We start from the raw sequence: 15408 nt of genomic DNA, 5'->3' as shown, positions 1-15408 counted from the left end.
TGCTCATTGACGCCTCTTGACACACAGGGTGCAATATCAGAGACTGCATTTTTGTACAAAGGGAAAACACATTCATGGAACCCAGAAAGACTGAAATTGGACCTGGGGTATCACAAAACCACAAAAGAAAAAAACCCGTAGACTCCAACATTCACTAACGCCGCAGGGCTAGTTGTAGCTCTCATTAGTTTCTTGAATGAACAGAAACTTTACCGAATGACAGGTTCTCCCATCCAATCTGGCTCATCCAGACCGGAAGCTGCACCTAACCTACTAGTATCCAGTTCTTCACTCGCTAAGCGTGCATGATGCGGAGCCTCATGAAAACTTCCACGGAATGATTGTCGAGCGCTGTGTCGGCGGTGTTGGCGATCTCGTGCATCAGCCGAGGCAGATGGCGCAGCAGCTCCTCGTCGCCGACTATCATCGCATGCGAAGACCTGAAACCCACGGACATGAGTATCTTTTCCATTCTGATGATTTTCCATAATACGCATTTGGACCACCATAGCCTTAAGAACATTTCCGCAGTACGGATCCAGATCGTCGCCAATAGGGTCAACACCATCCAAGGCCTCAGCATCAGACTGTTCACCTTCTTGTTCATGATCATCGCCATGTTTCTGGGACTTGCGTCGAGCATTCCTAGCATTGCGCTCGCGCAAGAAAATATTCTCCTTCACCCAGCCTCCGGTCCGTCCCCCAACTCCCTCTAAGCGAACATCAACCCAGCCGCAGGGCCCGTCGCCTTCCCATGTAGCGAATTCAACAAGGTCGTTCCCGCCCATACCAGCTAGAAATATCATTTTTGTGGGTGTGTAGCTCTCGTCAAGCTCGAAGTCAAGATAAACACGAATACGCACGATGGCGACAAGTTTGAAAAAGTGCAAGGTTAATGTGTGCGGTTGCGGACCATCAGATTGCCAGTATTGTTGGGGAGATGGATGTCGGAGGGCTGCCACACCACAGCCAGGCTTGGAAGTAGAGACTGTCCACGAAGCTAGGGATGAAATCTCACGCAGATTGGGTGGTAAGGGAGATGGAGATTTATCTAGATGTATATTAGCGAGAACCGTTCCAAGCTTTCATCTCGCAACACGGTAGACAAAGAAGGGAAGTACACATACCTCGATCGTGCATTTCCTCATCACCTTCGTCAAGGTGGTCCTCCATGATATCCTCATCAATCTCATCCCCCTCCATATCACCCGTCTCATCATGATCATTATCGGGATCTACTTGATCCTCCGGAACTATCCCATCATCGAATTGACCTTCCTCTAATACCTGTGTAATTGGATCGTAATCGTAATCGTCGTCGTCGACTTCGGCATCTTCAAACTGATCTTCCTCTTCAACCAGGTCTGAAGGTGGCTGAGGCTGAGGCTGTTCCTGTCTCCCCCGTCCAAAAATCGAAAAGGGATTGGGGTATCCCGTAGGCGGCGCCATTGCAGGCAATTGCTCTGGAGTTATCTCATGAGGACCGGTGGAGGGTATATGTCGATGCGTTGGATTGGAAGGAGTATGTCGTGAGGGAGGGGTCTGGAATTGAGTGCGGAGACTTCCAGGCGCATTTGGCCCTTGCACCACGAGATCATGTGGATTAGGCTGGCGGCGAAGGTGTGGCATTGTGAGAGGTCACAAACGGGAAACTTTGCGGCGAATGTTTACGCGGTTGCTAGGTTGCCGCTTATGGTTAGCGCGCGCTACATTATAGCGGGAGATTAACTGCCACTAACAACAACCTTGAAAGACTAGTAGGGACATCTGGGCCATCGCTTATAATTTAATCCTGGTTTCTATTATTGTCTTTTCATTTACCTTTCTTTCATCTCCGAACTCTTACAATATCTTAATTATCCTCGTTGTGCATCTGTCTTAAGAGTGGCATCGGCAGGGTCTACTATATAGACTCATGTCTAGCATTTGAACTCTTCCGTCTCAATTTATCAATCCATGACCATGATATAAAATATCCATCGAGCTGTGACCGCCCCTGACGGATCCAAATCCGAAACGCATGAGAACATTGGGAATAAATCTTCAGAAAAGAAGGGATATGTGCCATGGTGGCCATATCATGCGGGCATTAGCTGTATAATGGTGAGCTAAGCGCTCCAGTCTGAGTGCGAATAAAAATACACTGGCAGGGGCCATTCAACTCACTGATGCCACGGCACGGATCAAAGCTTTCAAAGACGCGTCCACCTGGTTCTCATCGATTCCAATGCCCCAAGCGGTGTACGAGCTAATGTCACAGCACTTGACATACGCAACCATTTTTCCTTCTGACGAGGAAGTATCTTCTTCTAATTGGTTGCGAGACTCATATTCCATGACTGCAACTTGATGTTCAAGAAGTTGGATTACCAGACCGATCGAACAGAGCAGTTCGATCAGGCAGCCCATTGGCCCATCGCCTATCCCTTGAGTCCAGAAGTTCTGCCCTTGAACCTCGAGATGGCCCGTTAAGGCACTAATCTGCTTGCGGCCATCTCCAGGTGAAGGGTTCTCATGATCGGCGATTTGGTAGTCCGATAAAGCAAGCTTCTGGCTGTTTGGTTTGGACGAGGCTTTATCGGTGCTTTTCTCGCCGTCGGACACTTTGGGACTGATATACAGCTTGCAAAATAGGGATATAATCTTACTGGGAGAGACTACTGTTTCCATACCATGCTCTTCCTCAGGAAGCTTATTCAGGAAATCGTTGATGAGAGCCTGGGGTGGATCTAGACCGAGTTCTTGCTTGATAATCCACCGTATGTGTCGGTTTGTACCGGACGAGCATGCTTTGAGCACTTGCATTCTTGCAAGTTTTATTCAGCGCAAACAAACATATTCAATAAATAAGGTAATTGTAAAGTCAGGTAAAAAATGTGGTTTTATATGGTATCATCTCTGGTAAAAAATCGGTGTACCTATTGTGTTCCACGCTGCAAACCAAAAACACCCAACAACATACTCAAATGAGTTGTCTAAATGTATACTTTGAAGATGAATATCCAGTTCTACGATTGGGTCAGTCCTGCCTGGGTATTATGGTTATCATCATTTGCCCTATGTCTGATATGCCACTGATGGCTCGTCCTACCCACCGTGTATATACCTTGACCCGGATTGGAAAGGAATTCCAAATGAAGGTGGCAAGCTCAGAATGAAATTGGAAGTGTTCTACATTAATCAATTAACTGTCATCGTGCAGTTCGCAAAATATAAGTTCGTACCCCATTTTGCCGATCTTCCCTGCACAAGACCGAGACTGGTAATGCACTAGGACAATTTCAGACCTGAACATGTGCTCCCGGTCAAATCGGGCCATTTTTAGTTCAGAAGTTCACTTAAAGATATAGCGGAGATCTGCAATCTTCGAATATGTGACGGTGCTCATTATCATGGGATATGGGCTTTTAAGTCTTAAAAATGGGACATGTCGCTGTCTCGACTAGCTTCTAGATACTCAATTGCACCTATGTATCACAGAAAGATCAAACCTTTTCATCAATCCCAGCGACTATCATCGTCATCATGCATCTTGCAGAGGTAACAATTGAACTACTCGAGTTTCTGAAGATATCGCGTACTGATTGGTCAATACTATCATTGTAGTATCTTTTCCGTCGCTGTCATCAGATTGGCATCAGAGGTGTCTTTGGTGTACCCGGAGACTTCAATCTCATTGCCCTGGACTATATAGAAGAATGTGGTCTCAACTGGGTTGGTAATGTTAATGAACTAAACGCTGGTATGTCGTTGATCACTAGGACGTCGAATGTTCGATGTGTTCTAATGTATTATAGGATATGCGGCCGATGGATACGCACGAATCAAGGGAATATCCGCAATTGCCACAACTTTCGGGGTGGGCGAGCTCTCTGCTTTGAATGCGATCGCAGGTGCAAGTGCTGAGCTTGTCCCCGTGATCCACATCGTCGGCTTTCCCTCGACCGCTATTCAAGACAAGAAGCTTCCTATTCATCATACCCTGGCAGATGCCGACTTTGAGCTGTTTATGAAAATGAGTGAGCGCCTTTCTAGTGCTACAATTCTGTTAAGAGAACCATCAGAGGCGACGAAGGCAATTGATGACACTATTGTTGAGTGCTATCGCTCTAGCAAGCCCGTGTATATTGGCTTTCCAATAGATCTTGTGAAGGCAGAAGTCGATCCAGCCCCGCTGGAACATTCATTATGGCTTCGCACCCCACCAGCTAATGCTACCAGTGAGGAAGAGGCGGCCGTGAACGTCATTAGAGACCGGCTATTCAAGGCTCAAAACCCGGTAATTCTGGTCGATAGCCTTGCAGGGAGATATCAAGGGTTGCATGTCAGCAGAACCTTTGTTGAAAAATCAAGCCTACCTTGCTGTGCTTTTCCAATGGCAAAGGGGGTTATCAATGAGAGTCTACCGAATTTCCGCGGTATATATGCCGGTGGGGTATCTAATCCAGGTGTTCTAGAACTAGTCAAATCCAGCGACCTGATTCTTCATATTGGTCCTCGTCCAACGGACTTAAATACTGGAGGTTTCACGAGCGACACACCCGACATAGACACGATTGTGTTTCACCGGGACAGCGTGTTTATTCAAGGACATACCATCTCCAATATCTCTCTGGAGAACGTCCTTGGGAAGCTATCCGAGGCCATTTCCGCCTCAACAGCGGTCTCACCAGTATCTTCCTCGCCCAGTGGACATCATACCTCTCCGCCAAGTTCGGTCGACGTAGAACCTCCAAATACGTCTTTGAAAGAGCCAATGCCGGTCTGCGGCAGAAAATTAGACACCAGCTCCCCAGTGACACATGACTGGCTATGGGAGCGAATTAGCTCTTGGTTGGAAGAAGATGATATCATAGTAATGGATATGGGCACATCGGCTCTCGGTGGGCTTTGGTGCCGCCATCCCCGCGGTGCCCAGTCAATATTCCAATTACTATGGAGCTCGATTGGATACGCACTAGGAGCAACAGTGGGGGCAGCCATCGCGGCACGGGAGCAAGAGACAGAATCCGAGACTCCACGCAAACGACGCACTATTCTGTTTACCGGCGACGGAAGCTTGCAGATGACAGCACAAGAAATCAGCACCCTGGTCCGTCAAGAACTCAGTCCAATTCTTTTCGTCATTTGTAACGAGGGATATACAATCGAGCGGTATATTGATGGGTGGGATAAGAGTTACAACGATATACAGCCTTGGGACTATAAACTTCTTCCTGCTGTGTTCAACCCCAAGCCAGATACTTTGAGGACGTATAGTGCTCACACAAAGGGGGAACTTGAATCGCTGCTCAATGATGATCAATTTGGACCTGCTGAAAACTTTAATGAAGATATGCCTGCTCCTTTGCGCTTGGTTGAAATTCATATGGACAAACACGATGCCCCGCACACATTGCCGGAAATGATTTCCGGGCTGCAGGGAAAGAAATAGGGATTGATATTTCAGGTGCCCAGGGAACCTTGTCTATTCGGTCTTTGCAATATGTCTTGGAAGATTTCTTTGAAAATTTAGATTGATAGGTTTTACGAACCAAGGAGTCTTTTCTTGATGCCTCAATGTAGACAAAATAAGAACGGACACAAAGGCCACTTGTAGAATCGTCCAGCCCATAAAAGGCCCACCCCAAGTGGAGCTTCCACCGGCGGTGAATCCGTACAGAAGCAGAGAAACTATCATCAGAATACCAGGGAAGATCAAAAGAATGAGTCGGTGCTCTGGAACATGAACGCCACCAGACCGTTTGGCCATCTGGATGATAAACCAGTCGCCAAACAAACCCGCATACAACATGCCTCCAAACCCGCCAAAGACACCACCAAGATTAATCAAACCGACGTTCTTTGCTGGCCAGCCATAGCTTTGGATAACAGTGTCATATGTGAGAGACATGCCGATTGAGCATCCTAGAACAACCGAGGCTAATAGCGTAGCGTACAAAATTCCTGGAGATGTGAAAGCCTCAAACATATGAAACCAAGTTTTCAGTATCGTTTGAATGGAACTACCAACTGGTTTCTGCCACGGCTTCAACATTTGGAAGTAGGTGTGTTTAGGTCGAGCTTCATCCGGAATTTCCTCGCCATCGGCCTCAAGCGCTCGGATATACTCTTGTGCTTCGTCTCCAGTAATAACCCGGGTAACGCCGAATTGATCTGTGATGACAACTTGGCCATTGATGAACTGCGTGCGACGCTGATACTTTGTTTCAAAGCAACCGAAGACAACCAATAGTAGGCCCACGCCAATGGCAATTACATAGACCCAGTAAACCAGCGCCACCCAAAAGCGGCAGCTTCATAGGAACTCGCCAGATTAAGGCAACTGGTTACAACATTCTGTGTTGTCCAGTATATGCCGAAAATGGTACCTCGTTGATGTACAAAGGTGACTTCAGATAGTATCAGAGGCAGAAGCTATAGTAGATGTTCATTGAACTGTACCCTCACGACTCGGAATTGAAGATACACCTACAGACTCGGTAGCACCGGTTGCTAATCCCTGTAGAATACGAAGCCCAAAATGCTGCTGGAAGTTTTGAGACACGGCGCAGGCAATGGTTGCAACAAAGTTCACAACAATAGATAAGATGGTACCAGATCGCCGGCCAAAGATAAGGCCCAGAGGTAGAATAAGGTAGTTGCCTGGGCATATTAGAGATGTTGAGATGAGATCAATGGACCAATAAGCTTACCTATTCCTACAAACAGCGATGGATACGTACTCAGCCAGACAACTTTATCTGGACTCACACCTTCAGCACCGTAGATCTCGAAGAAGATACTGAGAATGGCACCTAGACCTCCGACTACAGAGAGAGACATAATTGCTACCGGCAAATTAGTCGGTATTAGAACACTCAAAGCAAGGAACAGATGGATGGAATCGTACAAAACCAGCAACAGCTGACAATCACACCTGCCTTCTCCCACGACGTGAAATTGAGGGGATTATTAGGGTTGTTACTAGGTATGGGCAACCGCTGAATTTCACCCGCAGCATCAACCAAAATATCACCTTTGCTAAGCACAACTGGCTCAGCATCCTCGATTCAATTAATCTTCGCCCTTTGATCCATAGTGGTCAGAGTAACGGGGTACAGTATTGACGCGCAACGGCTCCGAAGTGAAAAAGAACTGGAGCTAACCACAGGGGAATCACTTTCCGAAGAACGGGATAACACGACATCGGCTTTTACTAGTAGATTGAAGGTAATTGAAGCAGAAATGATGAAACAGCAAGGATATCGCGTGGATGTTAAATTGTGCATTTTACGGCTTATACAGTGCTAGTTGGATATTATGGTAAGTTTCCAAGACCCTCGATCAGTGAACAAAGATTCTGAATCATTGGCGGAGCAATATCCCCAGGCATAGGAAGTGGGCAATTTCCCTCGAAGACTCGTCGGACAACAGCCATGACCGAACGTGGCATGCTTAACTCCACGAAATCACGATAATTTCGATTTTGGCCCGCTGTCAATCCTGGTCGACCGAAATCTCGACTAAGAAAAGCCTTGACCTGATTGTTGTCTGGTCCGTCAAGTGCCACAGCAGGCGAAGGTTCGGTTTCGCTTAACGGAATTTCTGCTTGTAATATTCTTTCACCACATTGCAATAATCCATACACCCATAGAACCAAGGATGCGTGGTAAATGGACAAAGAGTCAAATCCGCGAAATTGGTACGGTGCCACGACACGCGCCGCTCGGATGACTTGACCGGCGTGCCAAATCGCAATTCTCGCGTCTTTACTACGACTCCATTCCCGGAGATTTGGAAAGGCGCGCCGAGCTTCTGATTCCCCCATCTTTCAGACAAACTGCTGAATAGCATCCATGTCGAGGTGGAGGTGCATCATAGCGAATTCGTTCATCAAGATAGTAACGGACGGCTAGTCTGGTGTGACACCTTGGACTGTTTTTAAAATTGAATATCTAAATGTAAGTTAGCGTATATCTACTGAAGATTATGCGAATGGGCAATGGTATTGTACAAATCGTCCTGTCTGCTCTGCAGCCATAGTTTTGTTGTAGTACGGGACCCCGACAGATGCATCTGTTGCCGAAATTCCCACACCTGCAAAGCAAGGCCATTCAAAAAAGCAGATTCCACTATGGCAGAGCCTATCTCTGTGGGCAGATGGCTCAAAAGAGACGGTTCTGTAAGAAGATCCCGTAGGTTTATCTCAGAGAGCCCTATAGTAAGTCTATATCGACTCGTCCAGATATCTCTCCATGCAGTAGCTGTAGGGGCTAGCCACAGATCCCGGGCACTGGGAAAGGGGTGATGTGTATTCTGTATATGATGTGATTGCGGGACGATTCATAGACAGCGTGACCTCGACATCGTGGGCGAACAAGTGGTAAACTAGCCTATCCGTATTGGAAGTGTGAGGATGATGCAGCAGGAACATTCAACAGACATAAGTGAGATGAGATCCTACCTTTTGAAGGACTCCTGACGTACCCACTTGTACCACGCAATCTGTAAGGAAGCGTCATCATAGCCAATCGAGGAGGGAGTAATAACGCTATACGTTGACCTGTTAAATGCGCCGGCACGACGAAGAGCCTACCAGCTTTCAATGTCAGTTTGAGGATATCGATTGTCTATGCACTAAGCCATGAGCTTACCGTGCAAAGTGGCTGCAGATAGCTTTCAGAAACCAGCATCTTTCTTGTGCACCCACACGCTATTCCAATATCTAACCATAGCATAGATGCCTGAAGATATTGAAGATCTTGAAGTACACTGTTATCCTCTTCAACCTAGTCTTAAAATCAGCACAAATGAGCCATTTCAGAGGAGGTCGACACTGATAAATCACATACCAGTTGGGCTAAGCCGACTCTGGTAATTTCCTGAAGAATTAATCCCGTTTTGCAAATAGATGGTACACCACAGCAGACACATCCAGCAGCAACCAGACCGGTGAGTAGTTCCGGGAGAAGCTGTTGATATTGACCGTCATAAAATGTATATAAGTGAATCCATGCATCGGTCTCCGTTCTTTTTCCTAGTCCAATCTTGATTAAAGTATCTAGGTATTTGAAGGAAGGAAAAGCTGATACAGACAGGCGGGAGCCAGCGGTCCTAAGCACCAACTTGAAAATATCATCTCTGGCCTGCGAAGACAAGCCACCGGGGATCTTCAGTGCGTCAAGTCTTGTCTGATGGGTAGATGGCATATTGTCAGTATCACGTAGTGGAATCTTTTTTTCCCCCACTAAACCCATGCTGATTCTTTTCTGGAACCCAAAGCCTGTAATAAGAGTCATCTTTTAGCAGCGCGCAAAATCACATATGAAAGATTGATAATATAACCCACCAAAGTTATCGTTGGAATGCGGCAGCACGCCGACTCGCGGATTCTTGATCGTCAAGCGGCGAGGGGTGATTCTCGCCAAACCCAACAAGGGAGCCAGTGGCGTCGAATACATTGTCTAACTCGGGCATAAAATCTGTCCCAAAAACGCCATTGTCAAACGGAGTGATGTCGTTGTCCTGCATAAGATCGAAAACGCGAGGTTGCTGTGTTTCTTGAAGCGTGTTGCAAGCTTCGAAGCCCGGAAGCATTACTTGTTCGAAGAACGCAGGAAACCGATCTATTGCGAAAGAAGGACCTATCTCGTCAGTGCCAGGTGGTAAGAAGTCGTTCAGTGACATGTGTGTTTGCGATTCCGGGCCCGAATGATCTTGAAGATCAGCATTGCTCCAGGTGTGAGATACAGTTGGATGAACACTCATTTCTGACCGACTGGAGCTTGGGGTTGCCACAAGAGGCAAAGTTCCACATGAATATTGCGCTTCCTGTCCATCTGTTTGGCTGGAGGGTGGCATCTTTGAAGACGAAAAATGCTGTTGAATCTTATCTCGACGAACTTTAGACGCCTTGGGTACACACAAGATTCCCTTTGCTTGACATCGCTACAAAGAAAGTTAGTAAGTTTCGCCCCCAGGAGATCATTTCGTCCCACTTTACACGGTCGCTCATTGTTGCAACTTAGCTTAGCTGAAGCGCAAGTATCACAAGCCTGAGCGACGCGCTCCTTTCGCTGTGCCACATGTGTATTCGTATCCGTCCCATCCTTCTCATGGACAGCTTGATGTCGTTGCAATACATCTCTAGTTGTAGTTTAGCGTGTGACAGAACGCAAATATATTAAATAATCGGGACCTACCGGCGATTGAATCCACGCTGGCATATTGGACACTAATATACTCGTTCGTTGCGGTCTAAAATATCATAGATCATAAGCATACCTCATTGTCAAAGTTCGAGTTAAAGTCGACTAATCACGGGAGTTTAAATGCCGTGCCAGATGATCTGGCCTCTCATAGGCCTTGACGCATTGGGGACACCGGTGATTGGTGGTGGATGTTTGGCGTGGGGAACGTCGCGGGGTCTGGAGACTCTGCATGGCGATGGATCACTGCTATTCACGGCAATCCAAAGGTTAGGATGGTCACCTTGATTTATGTTTCCAGACTGCCGAGACCGCGGGAATAAATCTCGGGGAGTGATATGTTTGCGGGCCACCTAGCGGCGTTCATCTCAGATCAACCTGTGTTTCTCTGACCAGTCAAAATCGGTCTATTTCTACCCTTCTCAAGCCACCTGGGGTCCCAGAGTGTGGGGGTGCGCTCAGACCCACACGCTCCCTGTACCAGCCTAACATACTGCAGATCGTATCATGAAAATAGAAAGATAGACCATATTTATTTTCCAAATACACATATGAGTAATAGGTTTTAATCTATGCAGTTATTTCCGGACCAAGAGAAGTTTGTTTATCTCTCCATGGCTTTGCACCACGATACATGCAATTGAAATCCCTAAACTCATCCGGTCTCCTGCTCGGAGTTAGTCGAAATTAATCCGATCGACGCTATTCTTGACCAAAACTTACATTATCACCGTATTTTCACCTTTCACAGTCCCTGGCTTTGCTGCTTGTCAACTATACGCCTGGATCAGACTGGCACGCGAGTATCGTGCGTGAAATACGGTCTGCTCTTATTAGCCATGATTATATTTGGAAATTTATGATGTTAATTAGAACAAACCTCAAGAATAGAGTTGATTAATTTCAACGAAGGGGGATCTGAGATGCCTTCAAAAAAAGCGCCTATCGATCGCTTGACTAGCGCCCTGCCCTTGAGTTGGCAGCATAGCATGAGCGGCGTCGCCAATGAGAACTACGCGACCAGAGTGCCATTTTACAAGTGGATCCTGAAGTTATCAGTAGAAAAAAAAGTGGAAATGGACGTATCCTTGAGTACGTACTAAATCACGAAGTCGCCATAGGCCGAGATCTGCTGAATTTCTTTAAATGATAGGTGAGTATCAGTCTTTCAAAGGGGTATTCGTGATTTCATACTTGAAAATACTTGTTACCCAAGCGGGAAATTCTGAAAATGATTGACGAATCTTTTTCAGGTCACCTTCGGCGACCCAAGATTGCTTCGCGTTGGGATCCTCGTTCATTTGTTCTATACCAGTCAGCTGGAGTGAAACCTCAGATATGGGGATCATCTACTCACCATCTGGTACAAGGACAGTAATCCCATATACCTCCGCTTGTCTTCCGGGGCCTATAATGAGTCGGCAGTTATGGGCAAAAATCATGGAAGTGAAGGGTTCGCGAGGATTGATCTTGGAAAAGAATTTGGGTTCTTGCTTTTCAAGAACCTTGGTAGAGATCTGTTTAATTAGCGAAGGCATCACTAGTGAGAAGCCATTGACAAACCATCAAACGATATGCTTCAACATTAATTAGTTTTAGTTAAGTAAAAGATTAGTAAGTTGTGACTTACCTGACAATCCGGTTGGCATAGGACGTGCGAGTGGTTCTTCGGGCAAGACATATCTGCGCATCACACTATGACTACAAAGACCTTTGTTAATACATAATATAACAAAGATGTTCAAGTCAGCCGACCTACTTGCATTCCGTCTGCTCCAACAATGAGATCTGCAGAAAGTTCTTCGCCACTTTCAAGTGTTACCACACCTGAAAGCACATCGCATTTTACCACTTTTGAAGCAATCCGCACTTCAACTGGGTTGCCATCTCGAGAGGGAAAAGCAGAAGTCGCATGATGTTTTAGATTATCATGGAGATCTCGTCGATGAAACAGTAATCGATCTGCCTCGTATACTTTCTTCGCTAAAAGTGGTATCGCATTGATCAATTCGCCGTCCGTGTTGTAGATGCGAAATCCCTCATCTACCATCGGTCGCGCATTTTGTGAATCCAGCCCCCAGTTAGATTGGATTATCCTCGACGCATTCGGCTGGAAGGAAATTAAAGCTCCAATTTCTTTGTTGAGACTTGACTGTTCCAGCACTGTGATGTGTCTATTAGGTCCGCGTAAAGCGATAGCTGCCGCGAACCCTGCAATACCTCCTCCCACAATGATAATACGAAACACTGGTGGCGACATGGTGAATCTTCCAATTGAATAATCTGTAAAAGTAATAAAATGAAGCCATCATTTATTCCAAATTAATCGGACGTAACCAAATAATTACTTATGGCCCACAGCGGAGAAGTCGAAGGGCAGTGTGATAATCGAGATTGATTCTCCCACCAGTCACCAAAGCAATGTTTCCTGTCAGATCACGTTTGTCTGGAACCGATAATCGAGACGAGCCGAGATTGAAGCTCCCACACGGCTCAATAAATTGGAGTCTCTTTTCTTTGAATTGCAGAGATTCCCTCGGATGAGGGACTTTGGAGGCTACTTTGTATATAAGCTTTGGTCTTGGCCTAGTTCAATGACACATTGACCAAGTAGTATCTTAGCATGTGCTATTGAAGACCTCCCACATAAAAGAGTCAAAATCTGGAATCCCGTCGAAGTCCATGAATCCCCCAGGCATCGAGTTATTCAACCATCCTGACGAGTCTAAGCCAATATCACAATCGGCGACCGGGTTCAAAGCGAGGGTAGCATCAGAATTATAATGCAAGTGCTCAATTGCACTCTCTGACACATCTGTCGAATGGAGTGTCATATCCCTTGCAATCGTGGGAACTGAATTGCCACTGGCCCCCCTCCTCTGATCACGCTTGTCCAGTCCTCTGTTCTTTATCAAATGCTGCACTGTGGCATTCGATAGCTCATGAATACAATCTCTTGCACGTTTAGCTTCTGTCCAGTATTCCCCAATGCTACTGAGAATTTTCAGGCTGACAGATGTATCTGCTACCACGTCGTCAATTCGGACCTCTGACGCGATCTGCGGTATCCTCCACAAGCAGTGTATCATGACCAAAGTACCTAGAAAGATTGAATGGACAACAAGTCGATTGTAAAGAAGTGATTCCTGCTTGTATAACTCGTCAAAGCCTCGAAGAAGTTCAACTGCATGTTGAAAGCAGCGAGTGAGCAACTCTTCTGAGGGATCGGGTATTCCAGGGCTAGGCTTCAATAGAAGAATCATCAATTCATGATATCTTGTTACGCAAATTTGAGTGATAGATTTCATGCCGCTTGCTTCCGGTATATCTGATCGCCATTTCTCAAGTCGATGAATCATTTCTCTCTGCCAATCATTGATATCTGTTACTGGTGGATAGGCATATGCAGGAACATCTCTGCAAATGCTATGCATAACATATTTGATCTCGGAGTTGATCCGAGATAGTTTGAAAAGATGGATAGAGAACGTTATATGAGACACAGTCCTCTCGGTAGACTCTTGAATATTCCGAAATTCAGCAAGATCGTGATCTGAAATATCCGATGGGAGCTTAATAAAAATCAGTATATATGATGAATCGGATAAAATTTAGGAAAGGACCTTACCCGAAGTTCACATGCCTCATCGCGAACTCCAATTGGCCGGCCCATCATTGTGCCCAATGTTCGATCAAAACTATATACCACCCAGAAGATTCTTGTTCTCATCTCCTGTTCTAAAAATGAAATTGGAAATGCTGACGACGATCTAACATCACGCTGAAGGCCCAAATCGATGAGTGCTCCAAGGCACTGATAATTGAGGCTCCATATATTTACACCGCAAGATGGGTTATGCAGGGCATATATCATGAGGAGGAGTAGACTTTGTAATCCCTCAAGCGATCCCTCAACACAGGCAGCCTCAAAGAATTTAGTGGCAGCCGTATAAAATCCTTCCGCCGGAAGTCGAATCCGAAAGCGCCTTGAAATATCTGACGCAGCAATAGCCAGCACCATGTATACATGAAAGGCTGCTATTGGATCTGGGCACTCGTCTGCAGCACTTGCATACATCTTCTCGACACGATCAAGATGAGATGGCTCATGAAGAAATGGATACATGACATGAGTGAAGGAAAAGTATTTCAATGATAGTTCAATAGCATCTTCTTTCCGATTGGGTAAAGTAGCAGGGCTGTTGAAGAGCTCACTTGACAATGAGATGGGCTCATTCTCGTGCCCTTGGCCTGTCTGTGATCTGGATCGACGCCCAGCACTAGAGAATACGGTATTTGCCAGGAAATATCCACTAGAAGGGCCGATGTATCTTGCCTCCCCGCCCGAAAAAAGAGAGACGAGGCCAATTTCATGGGCTTGCTTTGGCTGTGTTCGAGGCGGTTGTGCATCTCTCAGAGGCCGTTCAAGGCGAGATAATTGGGATGTATGAAAGGTGTCATTATACCCGTCGTGGTCGGCTTCTGTCTGTTGAGATCCAGTCAGGTCGATAGAAGGTCCATCTTCGAGGCGCACATTGGTCCGTTCCTTGACCAGTGATTCGAGCCATTGGACCCGCTTCTGCAAGTTTGCAATGTAACTGATGAGGCTTCAGTCTAAATATGAATAATTAGATTCTCTCAGCAGTACTAACGTTCGATTCACTTCTTGTTTCCCATCATTGACACATGCCACATTCGCTTTTTTGCATGCTGAGCATTGTGGAAGGTCACCGTTACATTTAATCTTGCGTCTCTGGCAGCGTCGACAGGCGGCACGATTCCGAGCTTTACGTGGAGACTCCATGTTTCAGAGTATCCGTCAGTGACGAAAATGATTCACAGATAAAAGTGGTCGGAGGTGTAGACAGGAAGTTGCGGTGGATTTTCGGATCACTTCCGTTGACGCGGTATCTATCCGGCACATGACTAAATCGTTGCCGTGGCCTGCCGGATAGCTTCCGTTACTGATGATGAGCCTTGCTTCTCTCCGATCGCACATTCCACAGCATTTGAATGAAACAATGTTTCAGTATTCAGCCTATTCCTCTCAAGCTCGATATTTTTACATAGTGCAAGATCTTTTTGATTTTGATTTTTGGCTGTTCTTTTCATATACAAGATACCTCAGCCAATTCAGCGCTACGGAGGGTAGTTTCCACGGCAAATGTGTCAACTTTAATTTATAGCTTTATTCCGATCTGTTTGCCCTCAAAAATAG

General features: G+C 46.1%; 8 protein-coding genes across 8 annotated transcripts; 1 reads left to right on the top strand and 7 right to left on the bottom strand.

Moving 5' to 3' along the window:
• Positions 1-209: 209 nt before the first annotated feature.
• On the bottom strand, positions 210-1629 carry N7478_003916 (anaphase promoting complex subunit DOC1; the record flags this gene model as incomplete). The annotated part of the gene is made up of 2 exons (XM_056920130.1): positions 210-1051; positions 1128-1629. The coding sequence occupies 2 exons, from the start codon at positions 1627-1629 to the stop codon at positions 210-212; spliced, it is 1344 nt and encodes a 447-aa protein (XP_056783288.1).
• A 528-nt stretch (positions 1630-2157) lies between these two features.
• Positions 2158-2805, bottom strand: N7478_003915 (uncharacterized protein; the record flags this gene model as incomplete). The annotated part of the gene is made up of 1 exon (XM_056920129.1): positions 2158-2805. The coding sequence occupies one exon, from the start codon at positions 2803-2805 to the stop codon at positions 2158-2160; it is 648 nt and encodes a 215-aa protein (XP_056783287.1).
• Positions 2806-3525: 720 nt separating this feature from the next.
• Positions 3526-5434, top strand: N7478_003914 (alpha-keto acid decarboxylase family protein; the record flags this gene model as incomplete). Its single annotated transcript, XM_056920128.1, has 3 exons — positions 3526-3540; positions 3607-3742; positions 3798-5434. The coding sequence occupies 3 exons, from the start codon at positions 3526-3528 to the stop codon at positions 5432-5434; spliced, it is 1788 nt and encodes a 595-aa protein (XP_056783286.1).
• A 33-nt stretch (positions 5435-5467) lies between these two features.
• Positions 5468-6825, bottom strand: N7478_003913 (uncharacterized protein; the record flags this gene model as incomplete). The annotated part of the gene is made up of 3 exons (XM_056920127.1): positions 5468-6184; positions 6476-6645; positions 6726-6825. The coding sequence occupies 3 exons, from the start codon at positions 6823-6825 to the stop codon at positions 5468-5470; spliced, it is 987 nt and encodes a 328-aa protein (XP_056783285.1).
• Positions 6826-9336: 2511 nt separating this feature from the next.
• N7478_003912 (uncharacterized protein) lies at positions 9337-9997 on the bottom strand (the record flags this gene model as incomplete). The annotated part of the gene is made up of 2 exons (XM_056920126.1): positions 9337-9930; positions 9986-9997. 2 exons carry the CDS (start codon positions 9995-9997, stop codon positions 9337-9339), a joined length of 606 nt encoding a protein of 201 aa, XP_056783284.1.
• Positions 9998-10760: 763 nt separating this feature from the next.
• On the bottom strand, positions 10761-11031 carry N7478_003911 (uncharacterized protein; the record flags this gene model as incomplete). The annotated part of the gene is made up of 3 exons (XM_056920125.1): positions 10761-10857; positions 10914-10948; positions 10984-11031. 3 exons carry the CDS (start codon positions 11029-11031, stop codon positions 10761-10763), a joined length of 180 nt encoding a protein of 59 aa, XP_056783283.1.
• Positions 11032-11350: 319 nt separating this feature from the next.
• Positions 11351-12450, bottom strand: N7478_003910 (NAD(P)/FAD-dependent oxidoreductase; the record flags this gene model as incomplete). Its single annotated transcript, XM_056920124.1, has 5 exons — positions 11351-11496; positions 11548-11598; positions 11754-11767; positions 11821-11885; positions 11950-12450. 5 exons carry the CDS (start codon positions 12448-12450, stop codon positions 11351-11353), a joined length of 777 nt encoding a protein of 258 aa, XP_056783282.1.
• Positions 12451-12808: 358 nt separating this feature from the next.
• Positions 12809-14994, bottom strand: N7478_003909 (Zn(II)2Cys6 transcription factor domain-containing protein; the record flags this gene model as incomplete). Its single annotated transcript, XM_056920123.1, has 3 exons — positions 12809-13762; positions 13819-14788; positions 14843-14994. The coding sequence occupies 3 exons, from the start codon at positions 14992-14994 to the stop codon at positions 12809-12811; spliced, it is 2076 nt and encodes a 691-aa protein (XP_056783281.1).
• Between the last annotated feature and the right edge of the window lie 414 nt (positions 14995-15408).

Source organism: Penicillium angulare, assembly GCF_028827245.1.
Source record: "Penicillium angulare strain IBT 27051 chromosome Unknown utg000003l_segment0_segment0, whole genome shotgun sequence".
NCBI lineage: Eukaryota > Fungi > Ascomycota > Eurotiomycetes > Eurotiales > Aspergillaceae > Penicillium > Penicillium angulare.
Note: the sequence above shows the minus strand (reverse complement) of the source record. Positions and strands in the feature narration are given on the sequence as shown.